The sequence below is a fragment of the Stenella coeruleoalba genome (assembly GCF_951394435.1).
Source record: "Stenella coeruleoalba genome assembly, chromosome: 19".
Classification (NCBI taxonomy): domain Eukaryota; kingdom Metazoa; phylum Chordata; class Mammalia; order Artiodactyla; family Delphinidae; genus Stenella; species Stenella coeruleoalba.
The window spans coordinates 46,072,957-46,097,626 of NC_137165.1; the positions used below are offsets into that span (position 1 = coordinate 46,072,957).

The 24,670-nt window shown below is 35.8% G+C and overlaps 1 protein-coding gene across 11 annotated transcripts in view; it reads left to right on the forward strand.

Moving 5' to 3' along the window:
* Nucleotides 1-24,670, forward strand: part of TANC2 (tetratricopeptide repeat, ankyrin repeat and coiled-coil containing 2) — a 357,151-nt gene that overhangs the window by 158,894 nt on the left and 173,587 nt on the right. For 6 of the 11 annotated variants that reach the window (XM_079905965.1, XM_079905957.1, XM_079905960.1 and 3 more), the window contains exon 5: nucleotides 12,588-12,698. The exons of the other annotated variants lie outside the window; for them this stretch is intronic. In XM_079905965.1, the coding sequence (XP_079762091.1) occupies nucleotides 12,588-12,698 (111 nt within the window). The remainder of the gene's footprint in view (nucleotides 1-12,587; nucleotides 12,699-24,670) is intronic. 11 annotated transcript variants of the gene reach the window in all.

The following is a 24,670-nucleotide window of genomic DNA, read 5'->3' on the forward strand; positions in this document are numbered from 1 at the left end:
ACCTGTTTACCTCTAAGAACAACCTGATGGTTTATTCTCAGTTTAATAAAGTCATTAATGCTTTTTCTATATTGACAGACCACACTTGTCTAAGAATGCCACAATATAACCCTGTATGTAGGTTCTTCAGAGTTTGTGTATTGTATGTACAGCTGATTCACTCTGTGCTTCCTCTTTCCCCACTTTTGACCTCTGACGGTGCCATCAGTGGCTATTACAAGTATGTGGAATTGGATTGGCCCTCCTGAAAAGATGGCAAAAAACTTAAAGAGGCAACTGCTCTGATTATTTAATCAAATGACTAGATTGCTCAAATGACCATAAATCTATTCATATAAGTCTTTTTTTAAGTTATTAATTTATTCTCACCATTTACAACTGTTGTCTCCTGATTCTTTTATCTTTAATGCCTAACCAATATCCCAGTCATGACTGTTATAGATTGTTCATATTACCAAAATATTTTATCAGTTCTATTCATCCCTTCATGCTGGATACCAATTTAAATGTAGCTGCCTAAATAGTTTGCTAACAACTCAGCGTAGAATGAATTGAAAACAGATCAAGAGCTACGCTGCTGAGCTACAGTTTGGTACAATGCACTGTCTGAAGTTTCATTCACTGGCAGAGCATCTTCATGTTCTTGCCACATCTCCTCTTAACCTTTTTTAATCTAATGTTTTCTTCGAATTTCATGTTTTTATTTAAATAAATTTACTTTAAAAGAAACTATATTACTAGTCAAACTGGAAACTCAGTATCACATGCTATAACTATAAGATTAACTAGAACATTAATTCTAGCTAAATACTTTCACATGGCTCTGAAACTAAACTCTTCTCCCTCTTTGTTAAAAAGGAGGATTAGCTAGTATTAACACTACATTACATTTTTCTTCTTGACATATTCAGAAGAATTGAAAGATAATTGAAAAGGGAATAACATTGTAGCTATTTCATTAGTCAGAATAGGCTAGACTATACTGTCATAACAAAGAACCTTAAAAATCTCAGTGGCTGGGCTTCCCTGGTGGCACAGTGGTTGAGAGTCCACCTGCCGATGCAGGGGACACGGGTTCCTGCCCCGGTCCGGGAAGATCCCACATGCCGCGGAGTGGCTGGGACCGTGAGCCACGGCTGCTGAGCCTGTGCGTCCGGAGCCTGTGCTCCACAACAGGAGAGGCCACAACAGTGAGAGGCTCCGTACCGCAAAAAAATTTCAGTGGCTTAATACAACAAAGGTCTATTTCTAGTTTATCCAGCAAGCCCGGGCAACTTTCCAGGACAGCTGTCCTTTATGCAATAACACAGCAACCCAGGCTGCTTCAATCTTGTGTCCCCACCATCTCAACATGATACCTGTCTGTGGTTTGTGTGCCAGAGGAAGAAACAGACTGTAAAATCATTCAGGCACTGTGTCACCTCTGCTCTTATTTCCTAAGCCAGAACTAGGCACATAGTCCTTCCTAAACGTCACAGGAGCTGGCAGTTGTAGTCATCCCTGTGCCTAGAAAGGAATGGAGGCTGCAGGATGCTGGTAGGCACTTGTAAAGTCTACCATACTGTGTAATTCAGTGTACTGCCACTTTTATAGATTGTGTAAAATCATCTCTTCCTAAAATGAGTGCCACCTTTTGAAGAACTATATTGTGAATGAAATAATATTCTGAATCAGAAGTCTGTAATCTACCACTTGAATACTGTGATCTTGGGCAAGAGATCTTTTGATTCTATTTTCCCATCTGCAAAACAAGGTTAATGTGTTCATCATGAAGTATGAACGTTGAATGAGTTAGGTAAACTGTTATACACATGTTAGCTGTTGTTCTGTTGGTTGTTGCATATCTTTTTGAAAGTGAGATATTTTGTTTTTAGAGCTATGTACCCAGCATTAGAATTAGGCTCCAGCAAGAAGTTAGTTTCACTAACAGAAGAGGCTAATCAAGTCTCAAGCAGAATTACCCTTCCCACTGATCTTTCTAAAACAAAGTTTAAGCATATTTTTCTACTATTGGAATGCTCTTTCTACAAGATTTTTTTGTACTTAATTTTGCTTTGAACTACCAAATAAGATCAGAGCAAAATTATAATTTTTTATAACGCTTTATAAGAAAACTATTATCAATAGATGTAATATTGGAAAAAGCTTAGTTTTTAAACTTTTTTATTTGATAAAACTTAAAATGGTGTCATATTAACTAATTTTTAAAACAAGGCAAAAATGTGATGATATTTATTTAAGTGCTTAAGCTAAATATGAATAAACTAAATTCATAAATTAAATAAATATCACTACAGATTTCTTGTAGACTGTTGATACAAAATCTAGCCACATGTACCTAAACTAACCTGTTTTTCTAGGTCTCTGGCTCCTGTCCCAACTTCTTTCCTAATTTTCTGATAGAGTTTGCTCTTATTTCTTCTTTAAATATTTGGTAGAATTCACCAGCGAGGCCAACTAGGATTGGGTTTTTCTTTATGGGAAGATGTTAAATTACTAATTCAATTTCCTTACATGTAATAGTCTATTCAGATTTTCCATTTTTTAATGCATTAATTTTGATCATTTGTGTCAGGAATTTGTCCATTTCATCTAAACCGTCTAATTTGTTGGCACAAAGTTGTTCATAACATTCTCTTATAATCTGTTTCATTTCTGTAGAGTTGATAGCAATGTCCTCTCTTTCATTCGTAAGTTTTGTGTCTTTGCTGTATTTTCTTGGTCAGTCTGGTTTAAGATTTAAAAAAAATTTTTTTTAGGTATAAATCCTTTTATTTTTGTAAAATCTGAAAATTGTATGTAACTTTAAAATACAGTGCATCTTTTTTGTTTGTTTTTTGAAGTATAGTTGCTGTACAATATTATATAAGTTAACAGGTATATAATAGAATAATTCACAATTTTTAAAGGTTATACTCCATTTATAGTTATTATAAAATAATGGCTGTATTCCCTGTCTTGTACAATATACCCTTGTAGCTTATTTTATACCTAATAGTTTGTACTTCTTAGTCCCCTACCCCTTTTTTGCCCCTCCCTCCTTCCCTCTCCCCACTGGTAACCAGTAGTTCTCTATATTTGTGAGTCTGCTTCTTTTTCATTATATTCACTAGTTTGTTGTATTTTTTAGATTCTGCATATAAGTGATATCATGCAGTATTTTTCTTTCTCTCTCTGACTTATATCACTTAGCATATTGCCCTCCAAGTCTATCCATGTTGCTGCTACTGGCAAAATTTCATTCTTTTTTACGGCTGAGTAGTATTCTGGGGTGTGTGTGTGTGTGTGTGTGTGTGTGTGTGTGTGCGCGCGCGCGCGCGCGCACGCCTGCGCCACATCCTTATCCATTCATCTGTCAATGGATATATAGTTTGCTTCCATATCTTGGCAATTGTAAATAATGCTGCTAGGACCATTGGGATGCATGTATCTTTTCAAATTAGTTTTTTCGGGGGTTTTTTTGATATATACCTAGGAGTAAGTCGCTGGGGCATATGGTAGTTCTATTTTTAGTTTTTTGAGAAATCTCCATACTGTTTTTGACAGTGGCTGCACCAATTTACATTCCTACCAACAGTGTACAAAGGTTCCCTTTTCTCCACATCCTCACCAACATTTGTTATTTGTGTTCTTTTTTTTTTTTTTTTTTTTGCGGTACGCGGGCCTGCAGGCTCAGCAGCCATGGCTCACGGGCCCAGCCGCTCTGCGGCACGTGGGATCCTCCCGGACCAGGGCACGAACCTGCGCCCCCTGCATCGGCAGGCGGACTCTCAACCACTGCGCCACCAGGGAAGCCCTATTTGTGTTCTTTTTGTTGATAGCCATTCTGACAGGTACAAGGTGATACCTCTTTATGGTTCTGATTTACATTTCCCTGATGATTAGCAGTGTTGAGCATCTTTTTCATGTGTCTGTTGGCCATCTGCATTTCCTCTTTGGAAAAATGTCTATTCAGTTCTTCTGCCCATTTTTAAAGACTTTTTCATTTTGTTCATCTTTTCAAAGAATTAAATTCTGATTTCATTACCGTCCTCAATCCTCAGTTTTTTAATTTACTATTTAATGCTTCTGCTCTAATCTTTATTATTTCCTTTCTCTGCTTGATTTTAGGTTTAGTTTGTTCTTTTTCAACTTTTTAAAAACACATACTGAGCATTTTTTCCCCTAGTACCTTTTCAACTATTGTAACCATAAAACTCTTCATTGAAACTTTAAAAAAGGTGATAGCAAGATTAGTAATTCTTTCAAAATTAGCTTCTTAAATTAACCTTGTAATTTTGATTTTAATAGAAAATTAATTATATTTATTAAACTTCATACTGAATTGGGAGACATTCTGAAGTAGAGATGCTCCCCTGATTTATGATGGTTTTATTTAAGATTTTTCAGCTTTATAATGATGCAAAAGCAATATACATTTAATAGAAACCATACCCTGAACGTTGAATTTTGATATTTTCTTGGGCTAGCAATATGTAGTATGATATGCTTTTGCCATGCTGGGCAGCAGCAGCCAAAGCTCCCAGTAGCCAGGCAATCATGAGGGTAAACTACTGGTGCACTTAGGACCATTCTCTACTCAAACATCCATTCTGCTTTTCACTTTCAGTATGGTATTCAATAAATACATGAGGTACTCAACACGGTATTATAAAATAGGCTTTGTGTTAGATGATTTTGCCCAGCTGTATGCTAATGTAAGTGTTCTGAGCAAATTCAAGGTAGGCTAGGCTAAGTTATGATGTTTGGTAGGTTAGGTGTATTAAATGCATTTACAACTTTGGATATTTTCAGCTTACAGTGCGTTTATCAAGATATAACCCCATCATAAGTTGAGGAAGATATGTACATTTTTCTCTTCTTTAAACCCTGTAGCTTCAGTTTTGTACTTTTTTCATGGCACTTTCTCTGCTTCTTATCATAGCTGTTCTTGTTCTGTCTTATCCCATTGTTGCATTCCTTCAGGTCAGAGACTGCCTTAATCATGTTTGAATCCCCTGAAGTGTCTAGTACTGTGCTTTGCACATGGTAGGAACACAATAGCATTTATTGAATTGAATGGAAGAGCTCTTATGGAATTTTTTGTATGGAATTGGTTTACAAATGGTTGTATGCAGTTTTTTAAGAAAAAGAATTCTCACTTTAAAAGTATCAGTATTTATATGTAAAACTTTCATTTAGGATTAAATTTACGTTTTGAGTAAATATGAATTTTCATGTTAGTGAAGTATCCTAATCCTGTCAAATGATTATGATAATCCCTAAAATGTATTCTGATGCCTCCATTTTTATTACCTATTAGCATCTCTAGTAGAGGAGGTGCCTTTGTTATGTTGTGTTTTTTTTTACAAGATTATTTAAGTAAGGGGTACCTTAAAGATGAAAAAATTAAATAGGAAGAAATTAGATTCATGTTAGAGTTTTCAGCTATATGTGTTTATATATAAATTTATACCTCACAGCTATAACTTCTGAAGAAGAAAGTACTAAAAAAAATTTAGCACTGATCTCGCAACCTCTATATTTTGGTGGATAGACAGCTTTATGAATGTATTTGAGGCATCCTATTGCTTTGAAGTTGTTACTTGTAAATAAATAAATATACCAATGTACTATCTCAAGTTCCATTTACTGTTATTTGTAGCAGTTTGCTGTGTCACTGTTAGTGAATAGTTGTTCCATACTTTATTGAATTCTTTATAAATTAAAAATTTTTAATGTCATTTCAGTTATTTGGGTTTTGTTTCTTCAGAGTTTTTTGTTTTGTTTTCATTATTAGGAAGTTAGTGTTAAAGTTTTTAGGTGATAGGTACTTTAAAAGAACTTATTTTGATATTCAGATTGCTAAATTTCTCTGTACTTGGATAGCTTCTGTATTCTTTGTGTTATGTTCAAGTGGGACCTTCTATTCAGTCCTTACTTTCAGTGGGACCATAATGCTGTAAGTTGATGCTGATCAGCTACCTTTCAATTAAAAAAAAAAAGTAGATGTAGTTGCTGTTAGTTTTGGAAACGGTAAAACTATGCAATGTTGCTTTTTTGCTCAAATAAAATGAATTCTGGATTCCTTCTTTATAAAGCTGTTCACTGTGATCAGCGGAGATAGGAAATGTTCACAGGCGAGCCCACCCACTAGTTATCCAGGTGACCACACACTAACTGATATTTGTATTGGTAAACATAGTTGACTTTGTCACACTGCACACATTTCATATTTCACTTATATTTGTATAGGTTTCAAAGACATCAGATCTCTAATAGTCTGTTGTCAAGAATAAATATTGTATTTCTAGCTATACTAATATATATTTAGATTTAAAATAAATGCATTCTAATTATTTGATACTTCACTGCATAGTCTGGGTGTAAAACAACATGCAACAATTTTCATTTGTAGCTTAGAGTCTGGAAAGTGGGGAGACTAAAGAAGGTAACACATGGTATTTGGGGAAGAAGCAGGGTAAAGAGAAATGTGTAAAACATATACTTCATTTTTTAATACTTTTATAGAAGAAAAGAGAACCAGAAAAATACTTTGCCAGCATTATGTTAATTTTGTCATTGGTTAGAGCAGCAAAGTTTTATTTTTCATTATAATGAGTCGGAAACTCTTTCTGTAGTAGACTAGCCATTATTTGATAAAGACTGTCGTGTCACGTTTTAATTTCCTCTTTCTGGGTTGCCTCTGAGGGTGTTCATTTGTTTTATATGTATTTTCTTTTCTATAGACGGATACTTTCTCCTTGCAAAAAATGGGGAACTATATGAATTATAGTTTTCTCTTTGTCTGTGTTTCACTTACATCTAGCATGTGTCAAATTGTCAAATTCCGTTGGTTTTTCTTTCTCAGTTTTTTTTAGTTTTTGTTCCCTCTATTTTGGGGGATTCATTTGTTTATTGGTGCATAACTAAAAAAGAAAAGCTCCTTGGCATTCTTTCTTTCTTCAAGGTGTGGTTTATGTCACCATTGAAGCACAATTATGACAAGCAATCAGGATATTAGATAAATTGGAAGGATGCTGTTACCACCTATTTCCCGATTTTAAACTCACCATAGATTGGGGGTTAAGAAGGAGGAAATAAAGAATTTCTCAAATCTCTTTCCTTTTACCCCTTTTTCCCACCCCCACTCCAGGAAATCCATTTTTACTGAAAGGTTTATTTTCTAATAAACGTTTAGGAACGAAAATTTTATGAATGTCCTAAGATTCTGCCTATGAAAGCTCTGTTAAAAACTTTTAAAAATACAGTTTTCTCTTTCCAGATAAATTTTCCACTGTTTCTCTCTACTTTGTTAACAATTCTATAGTTCAGATCTTTTTCTCTTATGTTTTCTTCTAAGGATTTTATAACTTTAATTTACATTCAGGTTTTTGACCCATTTTGAGTTAATTTTTGTATATGGTATAAGATAAGGGTCCAACTTCATTCTTTTGCATACACATATCCAAGTTTCCCAATGACATTTATTGAAAAGACTATCCTTTCCTCATTAAACGGTCTTGGTACATTTGTCAAATCATTTGACCATAGGTTTTATTTCTGGAATCTCTATTCTGTTCCACTGTCTATATGTCTGTCCTTATGCCAGTACCACACTGTTTTAATTCTGTAGCTTTATAGTAAGTTTTGAAATCATGAAGTTTAAGATCTCCAACTTCATTCTTTTTAAGATTATTCTGGCTATTCAGGGTTCCTTGAGACCCATATGAATTTTAGGATGAGTTTTTCTATTTATGCAAAAAGTGTCATTGGGATTTTGATAGGGATTGCATTGAATCTATGGATCACTTTGGGTAGTATTGCCATCTTAACAACATTAAGTCTTCCAATTCGTGAACAAGGGTTATCCTTCCATTTATTTGTGTCTTTAATTTCTTTCAGCAACATTTTGTAGTTTCAGTGTTCCAAGTCTTTAGCTTCCTTGATTAAATGTATTCCTACGTATTCTTTTTGTTATTTTAAATTGAATTGTTTTCTTAATTTCTTTTTCAGATTGTTCATTGTTAGTGTATTTTTGTGTATTGATTTTGTATCCTACAACTTTGCTGAGTTCATTTATTAGTGGAATCTTTAGGATTTTCTACATTTAAGATTGTGTCATCTGTGAACAAAGATAATTTTACTTCTTCCTTTCTAACTTGGGTGCCTTGTATTTCTTTTCCTTGCCTATAGCTAAAATCATTTTACCCTCCTTTCACATTTAGTAGATACCATATTCATTTGACAGTGAATTTGTTTTTAGATGAAGCTTACTGAATATGCTTTTAATCTCAAAACCAACTTTGTGAAAGTACTTTCTTGGTACTTTATGTTCTGCACATCTTTATATTTATCCTTCAGTTCTCATTTTCCTGGTCCTTGCTTTATTTTATCTGCCCCCATACCATTCTTCCATGAGTATCTGAGTCTTGTGACAGTTTATCCCTAAAAATTCCCCTTTGCTATGAAACTTTTATCAAAGACAAATATTTCAATAGTTATTAAAATTTATATTTTAATGCCTTTGTAATTGCTTGAATTAGGTGTGCTTCAGCATCATCTATAGCATCTCAGTTTACAGAGGATCTCCATAGGTGGATTTTCTCTTTCACCATTAACATTTCTTTGTGATATATCTGAGTGCTCTTATTACCCTGTCCTCCACCCCTCAATGATCTTGGTAAGAATCAGTGAGTACAGACATATTTGGTCTCTCTTCAAAATAGGCCCCAAATAATGGATACTTTATTACTTGGAACTGTTTAAAAAAAAAAAAAAAAACCATAACACAAGAGTTATATTGCTAAAAGAGTGACTGAGAAGAAATCCTAACTTTCACGATAGACGTTAATTCTTTCAGAGATGAGGCCTTGATTTCTGTTTTCTTTCAACTTTTTTCTTAGAAAAGGCCTTTTAATGATCTGTTTTCATGAGGTATTTATAGATCTCTCTCTCTCTAATTCAGTGTCTACAAACTTCAGTGTGCTTCAGAATCACTTGGAGGGCTTGCTAAGCACAGATTGCTGGGACTGTACCCTCTTGAGTTTCTGATCATCAGCTGATTTGACATGGGGTCTGATCATCTGCATTTTTAACCAGCTCCCAGATGATGCTATGCTGCTGGTCCAGGCACCACAGTTTGAGAACCAGTGGTCTAAATCGTAGTGTTTAACTTTCTTTATGTACCCACATATTTCTCATTGTCTAGCCTAGACCACTTTGATTTGGGTATTCTACCACCTTCTAAGGTATAACATGTTTTCTTCAACATTATTCCCTTCTCAATTTTAAAAACAAAATTGGTAATATCACCATTTTTGTCATTCCACCATGCCATCTTAAAGGTCTTTGTTTTACCCCCCTCACACACACATTCAGACTTTCCAAATAGTGCTGCATCTGTGACGGTGATAATGATGACAACAACAGCAGAAACAATGATAAAAACAGCTAACATTTATAGAGGAGTGATTCTGTTCTAGGCGCTGTTCTGAGCATTTTATTTGAATTAATTAGTGTAATCCTTAACAACTCCCCCATGGTGTAGCTGCTGTTATTAGCTCCAAGTAACTGATGAAGAAACTTAGGCACAGAAAAATTCTCACAGATGGGAAAAAGTGGAAGAGATGGGAGCTAACTTAGGCTTTCTGGTTTCAGGGCTCAGACCCTTCATTCCTGTCTTATCCAACCCCTCGTTACTATATTACCGTGTTATACTGCCTCTCCATGCTATGTCTTGGAACCCCATGCTTACTTTGTTTTCAATAGCCATTGCCCTCCCTGCTCCATGTCTTAATAAACTCCTAGATGAACTATATCATCATATCCAAGCACTATGCTAAGTACTTTACATGCTTGGAATTATTTAAGCCTCATAATAATCCTGTGACTTTTTGAGAAAACTGAGCCTTAGTAACGTTAACTAACTTGCCCAGTTTCTTATTACTTATAAGTACTAGAGCTACAACCTCAATCTTTGAAATGACTAAACCCATATTCTTAACCAGCATGCATCCTCCTCTCAACTCTGCCAGATTCCCAAACTCAAGTCTCTTACAGCATAAGAATCATATTCCCATTGTTGGTAGTAGTTTCCTGTTCTCTCTCATATCATAATAAAATACCTGGTTTGGTTTTAGAGTCCCCTACCCATCTCATTTCAACCACTTTTTAAAAAAACTATCTGGTAAACCCTTTTGACAAAGATTTCTTTTACCCATCTGATTAATCTTATATACCATTTATTTTACAATAAAATATATTGGAATTCTAGGCTTCCACATGAACTACTGTGTCCCATCTTCCATGTTGACCTGTTATGTTCTCCACCAAGTAGTGTTAAGACTATTGGACAATCTGTCATGCCTGTGATTGTACCTCCTCTGTGTGATTGACTTACAGGTAACACTAGTTTTCTGTAATTTGACTGAGAGTGACATTATTATCTACCTTATAGAATAATGAAAATTCATTATTAGACATGTACAGTGTCCCATGGATCACAGTTAGAGATGAAGGTAGAAAAACAGAATTAAATGTCCAGTATGAGCTATAAAGGTAACAGTTGGGATTCCCTGAGAAGGGAAAAGAGAGAAAAGTCTGCATGGTGTTGAGTTTCACAGATGTCTAGGATCCTGATTTTCCCCCTTGACTCCATCTCATAATTCTTAATACGTTCTTCATACCTCCCTCAATTTCTCCTGCCATCTTTCAATTTCTTTCTTACATATCTACCCTAAGTTGCTGATTTCTGTCTGTCTACTAGCCCCAAATTTCATTATAGAAATTGTTAAGATTTTTAGATGTATAGAGTCCCTTGAACAGGGACCAGGGCTGTCTTTGTCAGAACTCAGCAGGTAAAATAATTATTCTACTGCCATGATAAAATAGAATAATAAAATTCTAGTAAAGGACTTAAGAGATTTAAGAATTAAATTATAATAATTTCTCCTATACAAAGCAATATTGGATAAATAAAATGTTTCATTATTTTCGAATTGGTGAGATTAGAGTGAAAGAGATTCTAATATTGGCTATAAGTAGCCTGCAGATTTGCGTATAAATCATTTGAGATCTTTGTTTGTGATAGTGATTTTTAAAAATAGGCTCAAGTTTTACCTCTCATCAGAGGTGAGGGTTCTGCTATTCCAGAGCTTGCTTTTGGCAGAGAACCATACTGTTAGCACCCTTAGCCTTTGTTGCCATGGAGACAGTAAGGCTTTAATCTGTTTTTTTTAACATACACTTAAAATATACATACATACCTTAAGATTTAAAGTGTGGTTTAGTTGACTGCAGGTTTTGAGTATTGGCACATATCAAAAATATTTTCTATTTTTTAAAAACTTTATATTTTTGTTCTCCAAAGAAAATAGAGGAGAATTCTGGTCATTGTAATGACAAAGTTTTATATTACTTTTTACAGGGTGTTTTAGGAATAACTTAAAATCCCCCTGTGAATCAGTAATGGATGAGGATTTTGAAGAACATGCAGAAACTTTTGAAAAAAGTAATGTGATCTTAAGCACTCACATGTCTGGGACACCTATAGTTATGATATGTGTAATGCATATAAGTCAGTTTCAGATTCAACCGTTACTTTTGCACCAGTATTATGCTAAGCACTTTCACCCTATTACAGTTTATTTAATAGAACTCAGTTTAAAAGTACCAAAGCAGTCTTCATAATTATAACTTTTAATATATTTAACTGATTATTTAAATGTATATCAATAATGTTCCTTAACTTTTCCCCCTAAAACCATTAAATAAAATTTATAGGAGCTTTCAATATGAAAACTTTCAATTCATGAATTATACTTTTTTCATTCATTCATTTCTTACAAGAATGAATGTTTTCCATGGCATGCAATATTACTGTTCCATAGACCTCATGATTATATTTGTAACTAAATCACATCTCTTTATCTTTAGCATCCAGTTGTAAACTGGCATGGCCTAGTTAATATTTTAGTCCACTAGCAGTTTTGACTTCTTACCTAACAGCTGAGCGGTTAGATAATTGATTTCCTTGTTAAGCTAAATATCAATAGATTAATCTTACTTAAGGTATTTATCACAACCCGGTATTATATAATAGTTATTTCTAGATAAAGAAGACTTTTGATTACAATTATTGTAAACAAAATCTTAAAACTTAGTCCTATACTTTACTCAGTCAATACCTGTATTTAACGGCAAAGGAAGACAAAATAAGAAAGCTCTTGCTTTATAAGGAGAGAGAAAATAGCTAAAGGTGATAGACAGTTACAGCTTATGCTCATAGTTTTGATTATTAGATTTTAGCTTTTCCAGTGTGCAGTGACTTTTTAACAAGACCCATCTCCTCTATGTAGAATGCAGTTAATTTTTTTTCTGGCACAAAAAAAATAGGGTAACCTGATCTGAGTCTGACAGAGTGTGTCGTTCATTTAAGTGCTTCCATCTGTTGCCTGCTGTTCCCCTTACTCATGACCCCTCTATGTTTCTCTTTCCTTTCTCTTTCCCTCTGTTTCTCTTTCCTTTTTCTTTCTTCCTTCCTTTCTATTTTCCTCTCTCTTTTTTTTTTCTCTCTCTCTCTCTCTCTGTCTCTCTTTTGTCCTTAGCCCCTCTGAGGAAGGCAAAGTTTGTTGAGAGCCCACGAATTCCAGAATCCGAGCTTGGCTCACCAACCCTCACTTCAGCTCAGAAACTGGACGTGGATGCATACTGCCCTGGTAAGCATGCATGCAAAGTATCTGCTTTGAAAGAGGGAGGTTTGGATCAGGCCCATCAAGCGGAGCAGTGTTTTGCACGTATATTATTCATAAAAACATAGCCGCTACCTCTTTTGCAACTGTGATTGCATATTCTCCTCACTAGAGCACTGTTTTTACTGAACATCCTTTTTGATTATTGATATAATTATGTAAGTATTGAAAACAGCTTCAAAGATAATTTTCAAAAGAATTAAAATAATTCTGTAGATACGTTTTCAGGGTGATTTTTGTGATCTGAGATACTTGAAATTTTGCTTTGGCCATGTGTAGTCAGGAACGTTCAAGTGTGAATAAAAATATTCATTCAACACTGGCCCTTTGCATATGACCTTTTTTGCCTAATCCCTGTTGGTTTTCTGGACAGTTACAGAAAATAGTTGTGATGGTGGAAACATTATACTTGAATTAAAAAAGAAACATTATAGGTTCCTGATTTGGACTCCTGGACGCTCACTGTTAGAAATACCTCTTCTCATGAATGGCCTGTAAGCACATGTGGGAGTTCACTAAAACCCTTCTTGTGTGGGAGCAAACCTGAGACAGACTCATTATCAAGGCTTAGATTCTTCCAAACTTAGACGAGTTGCCTGGCAACATCCTTTACACTCACTCTACAGTGAGTCTGTAGAGCTGTGTCAGAAATGTTCACAGCTCTAGTTGAGTATACAGATCAGAGCTTCAGTAAAAAACTTTACAAGACTTGGTTTTAGGTCTTTTGTTTATTCCTGCTCATTAAAATTGCCCAGTGGATGCAACTACTACATATTTAGAGCATTACAGATCAGCAGAATAAGGTGATTTCTAGTTCTAGGGAAGTTATCAGTAGCTGTAATCTGAAATAGCAGGATACTATACCTCTGAAGGCAAATAAGACATGTTTTAAAAAAAGACAGTAGGCAAAAACTTGAGCCAAACCTAATCAGAGACATTTGATTCTATGAATCAGTTTTGAATATTGAAAGACCTAGGGGATTTCGCTTGCAGGTTGCGGAAACTTGGGCTTCATCCACTGTTGTAAATGACTATTCAATTTAAATCACTCGCAGATATGTGTTAGGAATAGCTTTTCTATTTCTAAAAGGAACAAAATTTTTTCATGTTTTGAGGTACTGTCACATTTCTTGGGCAATGGAATATTATGCTCTGCATTTCCTTATGCAAATTTTAGTGTAATAAAGTAAAATAAATAAATGCACTAATTCTCTATTCCTGCATTGAGTTTTGGAAGAGAAACCCTATCAGAGGCCTTTTCTTTTCCAGATTTGCAAATCAGAATGATTGTAGGGAGACTAATCTTTCACTTCCTGATTGCCCATCTGACATCCTTAATCTAATCTAGCTTTTGTTATTGTCAAGAAGCAAGGTAGCTGCTGTTGGTTAGATTGCCAGTGCTGAATCACGGTGAAAAATCTTGTCCGTGTTATTACTTACGTATATTTTCCACAAGCAGGAATCTTTGCTGAACTGGAATTGAACCAAACTAAACCTCAGTTAAGATTTTCAGAAAACCGGGAAGAAACTAAAACATATTGCCAAAATGTTAATTGCCATACACTGCAGTCTCTCCTTTTCTTATCTGAAATAGATTTAAGGCACAGAAACTTTTTAATGATTTGTTCTTTTATAGTAAAGTTATTAAGCTCTGTGGAAATAAGTTTCTACTGAGATAAGATTAGTGACTTGAGGGTTGAAGCTATTATCTTCTACATAGTACCAAAAATTAACAATAAACAAATGAATTTAGTAGACTCATAAAGCAAACAAATAATCCATCCTCTTTGAATTTCTCTTGCATAGGATATATTAACCAAATAATGATCATATTTTATTGTATACTCATGCATAATAGTGCAGTTAAAGCTAGTGATCTGAAATCTTCCTGTCCACCTGCTTTATTCATTATCACATGCAGATTTAGGAAAATAGTATATCAGACAGAGGCAACAGTCCTAAGCTAAAGGTTAAACGAGCAGTAGTTCTCAAATTTTAGCATGCTTCAAGAATTACCTGGAGGACTTGTTCAAATACAGATTGCAAGACCCACCCCCAGAATTTCTGATTCAGTAAGCCTGGGTGGGTTGAGAATTCAATTCTCTAACAAATTCTCAGTTAATGGTGAAGCTGCTGGTTGAGGTGCCACACTTGGAGAACCAACTGGGTTACGGGGCTGCTGGAGGCTGCTTACAAACCTATAGGGTTCATTCTGCTGTTGACTTCTGAGGAGTAATTGGGGATGTTTCCTTATTATCGTAACTTAAACCTTTTGGTACCTGTATTTTAGGTGGGAAGAATAAAGCTTTTGTGTCTGAGAAATTGACATATATTTTTCCTGATCTGTCTTTTTGTACATGGTATCTGTGTACCCATGACTAGTTTTCAGTGTTGTCCTACAAGAAAAAGGAAACTGTGGATCAAACCAGAGCAAGTTGTTGATATTTGGTCTGCAAAGTTTAGGGAGAGCTGCAATGGGATATAGCTGTTGATCCAGAATATTTGTCTAATAAACTGAAGGATTCAGTCTACATAGCATTAGATTCTAGAATACTTAATTTGTTTTACTCTTCCTCAAATCAGATTTGTTATACGCAGAAAACCTGAGGAAAAGTTACAAGTTAACAGTATGTTTTGGTTCTGCAGCTGAACCATGGAGATGATTGATGATGTTATATAACTGAACTACCAGCGTAGGCGAGGTCAAGTGAATTGTGTTTGATAATCGTCTTACAGTGGGGAAATTAGGCCTAGAGAATTTAAGTGATTTGTGGAAGGGCACAAGCAGGATTTATTGTTGAACTCTTGAAGTGGACACAGTATAGTCCAGAAATACATTGTCCCTAATTCTATTGCTGTGGAAATTCTATAAGCACCCCTTGACTGACCCTTAAATTAAAAAGTAGAAAATTCAGTTTTTTCATATGAGACAGGGCTGTATTCTCTTTTTAGGGTAACCAACTGATATCAGTGATTTCAATAAAACAATTCCCAAAATAAAGGAACATGCTCACCCTACACTCTGACTTTTCTACCTACAGCATTAGGTATTAGCTGTGTGATTTTAGGCAAGTCACTTAACCTGTCTAAGCCTGTTTCCTCAGTTGTAAAAATGGAAATGGTAACCTTAGATTAATAAATCTAGAGCACTTAGCACAATGCTTGTTTTATAGTAAATGCTTATACATGTTATCTAATTCTGTTATTATCATAGTGATGATCCTGAGGTGTATGACACAAGATTTTAAAGTTTTTCTAAACAATCAGGAAAAACAAGGTGTAAAGGTTTAGGGTCATTTTTAATTAAATGTGTCTTATTGTGTTTCAATTATGATTTTCCCCTAACTAGTTCTGTGATCTTAAGCATGTCATGTAACGTCTCTGTGCCTCAGTTTCCTATCACAGCAACGTTACATATAACATGATGTTACTTATATAATTTAACAAATTAAGTATATATTTGTATAGATACATGAGTACACATTCAAAGGGGAAAATGTCCAGAAGAATACCCCAAACTAACATCGGTTGCCTGAAGAGGGAGAGAATTGGGATTGTTTGGGTGTCAGAGGAGAAAGTAGCATTGGTGAGATAATGATCACGTTAGCAGTGGTTGTATCTGGCTGGTGGGATTACAGATGATTTTACTTTTCTTTATTGGGCAATATATGTTAGTGAATGAGAGCTCTGGTTCTGAAATCAGATGTGAGTTTAATTCCTGACTCTGTCGCCTACTAGCTATGTGAATACATGTAACATTCATAGTCTTAAATTCCTTGTCTATAAGATTGTGATAAAAGTAGGTCTTTTATTATTTTTTACAATAAATCTATCTCGTAGAGTTGTTAAGATTAAGTAAAATAATGTATATGACAAATGATTAGCTCAGGCAAAACAAACGAGATATGTAGCACCCTTCCTGTTATTGTTGTTCATCATCATCATCATCATAATTTTCTTCATTTTCTAAAATTTCTGCAATGAATTTGTATTGACATTTTTCAGTAATCAGGTGCTGCTAAAGGATAGCAACATTCCTTATGTCTTAGTTTTTTAAGTTTTTAGTTTGCATGTTATAACACATAATTTCAAGTGTAGAAATGACCCTTGATGCAGATGGCAGGCCATGTTGACAGTTTTATGGGACTTTTGACTACATGTGCAAGGTTAAGGGCCAAAGTCCAGACCAGTGTTCTGAAAATAGACAGGCTTTTATCCACAGCAGATACTTTCAGAGGAATTTGAGATTAATCTTTTTGTAATAGATTCTTTTAAATCTCTTTAAAAATGGCACTGTCCTTCAAAGGACAGTGTTATTTAAAGTGACAACAAAATTAAGATGTATTTGCAACTCAAGAATGGAAGAGAGTTTTATGATACTTATTTGAAAGTACGTACTCATATTTATATAGTTTTTGAATTTGTAAAGGATTTTTCATTTGGATTTCTTATCAGCATGGTACTCTATAGCACAAGTACAAACCACTGTTGATAGCTGAAATATTTTACATAAAGTGAGTAGTTCCTTGAATCCTCTTTTTCCAACTCCTGTATAGTCATGGTCATTCCACTTAGAAGAAAAGGATGATTTGTTTTCTCATTTTCTTCCTTCCATGTTTTTCCTGAAAACATTATCAAATGTTATCTTTATCCTAAATAGTTAGGCATGCTTCTTTTTTTTTTTCTTTTGGCTATGAATTTTATACTTTAGACATAAAACCCTCTGATTTTTGATTGGTATATGGATACCAGAAGCCTTTTTCTTGTAATTCACGTCTTCTGTTATGTTGTATTTGTATTCCTTAAGTCTACTATGTTGTAAACACAATAAGTATACAGCAAGATTTTTAACCTGAATTAAACAGGTGAGCTTTAGGGAGGCGGGTTCTAAACTCCTTAAAATTACATACAAACACCATTCTATATGCATATATGTACTTCTTCGTATAACAGGTTCTCAAAATGGTCTGTAACACATACTTCCCCCCACCCCCAAGAAAAAGGAAAAAAGAAATGCTGTTATAAAGGTTGACATGAAATGAAGGTTGTTAATGGTACAACTGTTAGAACAACAACAACAAAAAGCACCTAAAAGTTGGATAGTGGACAGACTTGTAAATCGGATGAAGGGTATAAATGAACTTCAGTGCTGCCCTGATTGGGATATGAAAGTCAGTATAGCAACTAGAGATAGGAAGCAGAGAGATAAACAGGAATAATTTCAGTATATTTTAAGTATGAGAGATACTGCCTGAAAACTGATTATGAACATAAACACACCAAAGAGCTAGAATATGAAAATAAATAGCTTTTCATCTGCACACTCCCTTATCCAGTAGTAAGTTCTTAACATGTTAGAAAGTTCTTTCCATGGACAGATGCTTTGTTGAATAGAACTTTTCACTTTGAACATTTCCAGTTGTTTTATTGATTCATATTTTATCATTATTTAAAAGGTTAACCATCTTTTAACTAACTTTTAGATTAACTTGTTTCAAGGTGTTTTGCATCACAAATCGTAAAGACTTGGGCTGTGAGTATGGTGCTTAGATCCGTAATTTAGTTAGATATCCAAATGGACAGTTTTTTCATTAACTCTGAAAACCCTTTTAACTTTTGGTTTTTTGAGGCAGTAAAATGCACTAGTTTAGACAACAGACCCTGGAGCCAGACTGCCTGTGTTCAGATACTGACTCTACCACTTAGTGCTCGTGTGACCTTGGGCAAATTACTTAACCATAAGAATGATTACTTTCCTTATCTGTAAAATGGGGATTATAATATTACCTGTATCATAGGAATGCTATGAAGATGTAATAAAATACGTAAAATAATAAGGACAACTATGTGGTCCATAGTTAGTGCTAGATAACTCTTAGCTACAATTTTTAAAGTGTTTCAGAGCCTTTACTACCCTTTATCTAAGAATGTTATGGGTAAGGTTATATCCTTTTTATGAGCGCTTTGCAAAGAGGATAAAATTACACGTATAACCTGTTGTCACTGGCCTGTTTTCATAAGCAGTCCATGTATAGATACTAAGTTTTGTGGGTTTTGGTTGTTTTTTTAGTGGAGGCAGCTTTTCATAATGGTAAATAGCCCTGGGGTCAAATGAGCTTGGTTAAGTTCTAATTATGCCACTTACTAGCTGTATAACTTTTATTACTTAATCTTTCTAATTTTCTGGTTCCTCATCTGTAAAATAACCCTACTCCATAGGGTGTGATGATTAAATAAGATAATACACATAATGTGCTTAGCACAATGTCTGGAACATCAGTTATTATGACTAACAACATCTCTCACATTTATATATTATTATACATTTATTTCTAAAAAAAAAATGTTTTGTGTTTTTCTTTTCTTAAACAGTATATACATTCCGGCAGCCCAATGTTCATGAAAAATTCAGTGGGAACAAGGAAGAGACAGAAAGCTATTCTTGACTTGTGTGTTTTGTTTTTGTTTTTGTTTTGTTTTGTTTTGTTTTTACTGTGGGCGGGCCTCTCACTGTTGTGGCCTCTCCCGGTTGCGGAGCACGGGCTCCGGATGCGCAGGCTCAGCGGCCATGGCTCACGGGCCCAGCCGCTCCGCGGCACGTGGGATCTTCCCGGACCAGGGCACGAACCCGTGTCCCCTGCATCGGCAGGCGGACTCTCAACCACTGCGCCACCAGGGAAGCCCCTTGACTTGTGTTTTGATACCTAAGAAACTAGAGATTTATGAATTTTGTATCTGATATCACCACTGCCATCCTTCATCTCTAAGTCACTTAAAATCCTCTTTGTCATTTTGTTTTTTCCTTATCTGGAAGTTATTCATTATAACATTTTTTTTAACATCTTTATTGGGGTATAATTGCTTTACAATGGTGTGTTAGTTTCTGCTTTATAACAAAGTGAATCAGTCATACATATACATATGTTCCCATATCTCCTCCCTCTTGCGTCTCCCTCCCTCCCACCCTCCCTATCCCACCCCTCCAGGTGGTCACAAAGCACCGAGCAGATATCCCTGTGCCATGCGGCTGCTTCCCACTAGCTATCTACCTTACGTTTGTTAGTGTGTATATGCCCATGACTCTCTCTCGCCCTGTCACAGCTCACCCTTCCCCCTCCCCATATCCTCAAGCCCATTCTCCAGTAGGTCTGTGTCTTTATTCCTGTCTTACCCCTAGGTTCTTCATGACATTTTTTTTTTCTTCTTAAATTCCATATATATGTGTTAGCATACGGTATTTGTCTTTTTCTTTCTGACTTACTTCACTCTGTATGACAGACTCTAGGTCTATCCACCTCATTACAAATAGCTGAATTTCGTTTCTTTTTATGGCTGAGTAATATTCCATTGTATATATGTGCCACATCTTCTTTATCCATTCATCCGATGATGGGCACTTAGGTTGTTTCCATCTCTGGGCTATTGTAAATAGAGCTGCAATAAACATTTTGGTACATGACTCTTTTTGAATTTTGGTTTTCTCAGGGTATATGCCCAGTAGTGGGATTGCTGGGTCATATGGTAGTTCTATTTGTAGTTTTTTAAGGAACCTCCATATTGTTCTCCATAGTGGCTGAACCAATTCACATTCCCACCAGCAGTGCAAGAGTGTTCCCTTTTCTCCACACCCTCTCCAGCATTTATTGTTTGTAGATTTTTTGATGATGGCCATTCTGACTGGTGTGAGATGATATCTCATTGTAGTTTTGATTTGCATTTCTCTAATGATTAATGATGTTGAGCATTCTTTCATGTATTTGTTGGCAGTCTGTATATCTTCTTTGGAGAAATGTCTATTTAGGTCTTCTGCCCATTTTTGGATTGGGTTGTTTGTTTTTTTGTTATTGAGCTGCATGAGCTGCTTGTAAATTTTGGAGATTAATCCTTTGTCAGTTGTTTCATTTGCAAATATTTTCTCCCATTCTGAGGGTTGTCTTTTGGTCTTGTTTATGGTTTCCTTTGCTATGCAAAAGCTTTTAAGTTTCATTAGGTCCCATTTGTTTATTTTTGTTTTTATTTCCATTACTCTAGGAGGTGGGTCAGAAAGGATCTTGCTGTGATTTATGTCATAGAGTGTTCTGCCTATGTTTTCCTCTAAGAGTTTGATAGTTTCTGGCCTTACATTTAGGTCTTTAATCCATTTTGAGCTTATTTTTGTGTATGGTGTTAGGGAGTGATTCATTATAACATTTAAAGTTAGGGAATTCCCTGGCAGTGCGGTGGTTAGAACTCTGCGCTTTCACTGCCAAGGGCCTGGGTTCGATCCCTGGTTGGGGAACTAAGATCCCACAAGCCTTGTGGCCACCAAAAAAAAAAAAATATATATATATATATATATAAGATATGGGAAGTGTTGGTTATATTCTGTTTATCATTATTGGGTATCCTTGTGAATATAGGTCCTTGTATTGGTTATCTATTGCTATATAACCAATTACCATAAAACTTGGTAGCTTAAAACAGCAACATTTACTGTCTGACAGTTTCTGTGGGTCAGGAATCTAGATGCTACTTAGCTGCGTTCTGTGGGTCAGGGTCTCTCACAGGCTGCAGTCAAGATGCAGCCTGGGGAGTGTCCTGGCGGTCCAGTGGTTAGGACTCTGCACTTTCACTGCCAAGGGCCCAGGTTCAATCCCTGGTCAGGGAACTAAGATCCTGCAAGCTGTAAGGAGCAGCAAAAAAAAAAAAAAAAAAAAAAAAATGACAGCCTGGGCTGTAGTCATCTCAGGGCTCAACTGGAAAAGGCTCCCCTTTCAGGTTTATGCACGTGGTTGTTGGAAGGATTCAGTTCCTATGGGCTGTTGAACTGAGGGCCTCAGTTCCTTGCTGGCCTTTACCAGAGGACACCCTCAGCTCCTCACCACGTGGGCTTCTCCACAGGGCACCTCACACATGACAGCTTGCTTCATGAGAGCAAGCAAGCAAGAGGCAGAGAGAGTGCAAGCAATATGAGAGTAACAGTTTTTTATAACTTAGTCTCAAAAGTGACATCCTGTCACTTCTTGTTATATTCTTTTCATGAGAAGCAAGTCACCAGGTCCAGCCCACACTCAAAGGAGTAAATTGAAATTTTAAAGAAAGTTGTTTAAATGAAGCAGTGAGTTTTCCTTGCTTTTTCTACGTATTTGATATGTACCTTTCTGTGTCTGGAAGCATGAATCCTTCTCATCCTTGTCTTCCAATAGAAGAGTTCCATAGTATTCCTGGTATCCTACCCTTTTATATTCAGAATTCCCCTGCTGCCCTTCTAATAACTGTCTGTAGTTCTTTCTTCTTGCCTAACCTATACTATTATGGTCCAGTGAAATACTTGTTCCTAGAATGGTGTTTTTCTCTTTAAGTCTGGGTAACTACATCATGTCATTTTAACAAGTGCAGGTTCTAGAATAAATTCCAGATTTGGAAGCCAACAGAGAATACATTTGCCATTTAGACAAAGGTGACTCTTGAGGATAATACTTTTCTTACTGTGAGCAATATATAAATGCCTTGCTTTCCACATTAGAATACATTGTACGATGGGTAAGGAAATCCAGGTCAGTAGGGGAATAATATGGAAATACTGTATTACACAAGTAACACATTTTTACCATATTTTGTATCTCAAACATATGTCTGTTCAAAGCAGTTGTTAGAAACCTCAGTTTAAAATCCAAAGGAACATTCAATGATAAACGTCAGTCTTACAGATTTCAGTGAAGCGTTTAAGGTTCTTGAGCTTGTCAAATACTGCTTTTCATTTCAGCCAAATAGTCCTCATCATACATTGACGCGCACATAGTACTTCTTGTACATTGGGGGCAATTATGTAGGCAAGGAAACTAGTGTAAGTTTTGCCAAGCAATGAGTACTTTCTATCTCTAGGTGTCCTGCCTCTACAGTGATTCCCACTTCCAATGGGAGAGAATCAGAATAGTGGGATGTTGTAATGGAAGATTATAAGCATTTAAAAGCCTGTTCTCTTAGCTAAGTGCTAAAGTAATGAATTTTTTAAAATGCAAAGAGTCCCTAATCTTATAAAAATTTTATTCCTAAATAGCACAAGGGAGAACCACCGTCTGTGTGTGTGTATATATGTGTGTGTGTGGTGTGTGTGTGTGTGTGTGGTGTGTGTGTGTGTGTGTGTGTGTGTGTGTGTGTGTGTAGGACTTTTTTCCCCCATTTATTTGTGTATGTCTAAGTTATTAATAAAAAGTATAGGGGCTTCCCTGGTGGCGCAGTGGTTAAGAATCCACCTGCCAATGCAGCGGACACATGTTCGAGCCCTGGTCTGGGAAGATCCCACATGCCGTGGAGCAACTAAGCCCGTGTGCCATAACTACTGAGCCTGCGTTCTAGAGCCCGCGAGCCACAACTACTAAGCCCATATGCCACAACTACTGAAGCCTGCGCACCTAGAGACCATGCTCTGCAACAAAGAGAAGCCACCGCAATGAGAAGCCCGCGCACCACAACGAAGAGTAGCACCTGCTCACCACATCTAGAGAAAGCCCGCACACAGCAGTGAAGACCCAACACAGCCATAAATAAATTAATTAATTTTAAAAAAAAGAGTATAGGGTTATTAGGAGATAAATTTACTTTCTAGGGAGCATTTTTTTCCTTTTCCAGCTTTATTGAGATATAACTGACATATAACATTGGGTAAGTTCATTGTGTACAACACTATCATTTTATATATATATGGATTACTGATGACGTTTATGGACAGTCTTTCCAGAAAATTGCACCCACGTGCAAAATTTTGCATATTGTCTGAGTTTTGAAGAAATTAATAAAACATTTAGGTTTGTTTTCCCTGTGTAATAGTTTTATCTGAAAACTAGTCTAAGCAAACCAAAATTAATAAGAATCAGACTAGAGTCTTCTAAGGAAGTTACATTATTGCTAACTTCCATTCCATACCCTAAAGCTAGGTATCTAAATAATGCACCTGTAGAGATTCCATAAAAGTTGGTTCTTTAACTTAGGCTCTAGGTGAGTTAATTTAAAGAAGGCAGTTATTTAGGAAGGAAGTAGGGAAAGGAAGGGTAAGTAGGAGAAATTCAAACACTTCTGTTTTAAAGAGATGGGGTCCTGTGATTAAAGGTTCCTTAGATTTCTCTGCACCTGCCCCAACTAAGGCACTTTTTTTCCCTCAGTTGAGATTGACAGTGACCTGTGTCACTGGTACCCTGACATGGATCTAGTTTTCCCATCTACATCCAGGGACCATTCTTCCCTATTTTCTGCCCTCCTGATCCTCCATATTGAGAGGTGGCTCTCACTTAGAACTATGGAAAGCATCTCAGACCAAGACCACCATCTTAACCTCCAACTTATATTTAATTTTAAAACAGTAGACACATTTTTTGAGATAAGGTATTCAAAAACTGTTTAGCAAGCACATTGAAAAGAAATAGAGTGCCTTCAGCCTGGCTGTATATTCTGCAGCTCAACATACACTTTATCATTTCCTGCTACCATCACCCCTAGCCATGCCAGCTATATTAAAATTTCTTATATCCTGAAGGTATTTGAGTTTGCAACCTCTGCTGTGGGTTACAGGAAGTCGTTAACTTTTTTTAGGAGGTGGCAAAGAAGAACTGGAAGATGAAAGAATGAAAATTTCCCTTACTCTCTCCCTATTAAAACATGCAAGTTCAGGAGATTCATAGACTTCCAAAAGTGTATCATAGGATCTCACATCAAGAGTTCTTGATTCAGATCATTCATTAGCTGACATAAGCTACTATTTAGAATATCATTTGTTATTAGCTGCTGTGGTTTAGCTCTGCTAGGAGGAAGCATTATGCATGATTGAACAATTGAAATGTAATGTTACTTTAAAAAGAGAAGAACTAAAGGAGAATTTCCTCAACCAATAACCTCTAGTGGTGTTAGGGAAATATTCACCTTTTCCAACACGGTGTTCATCAAATGACTCTTATTCTTGTAAC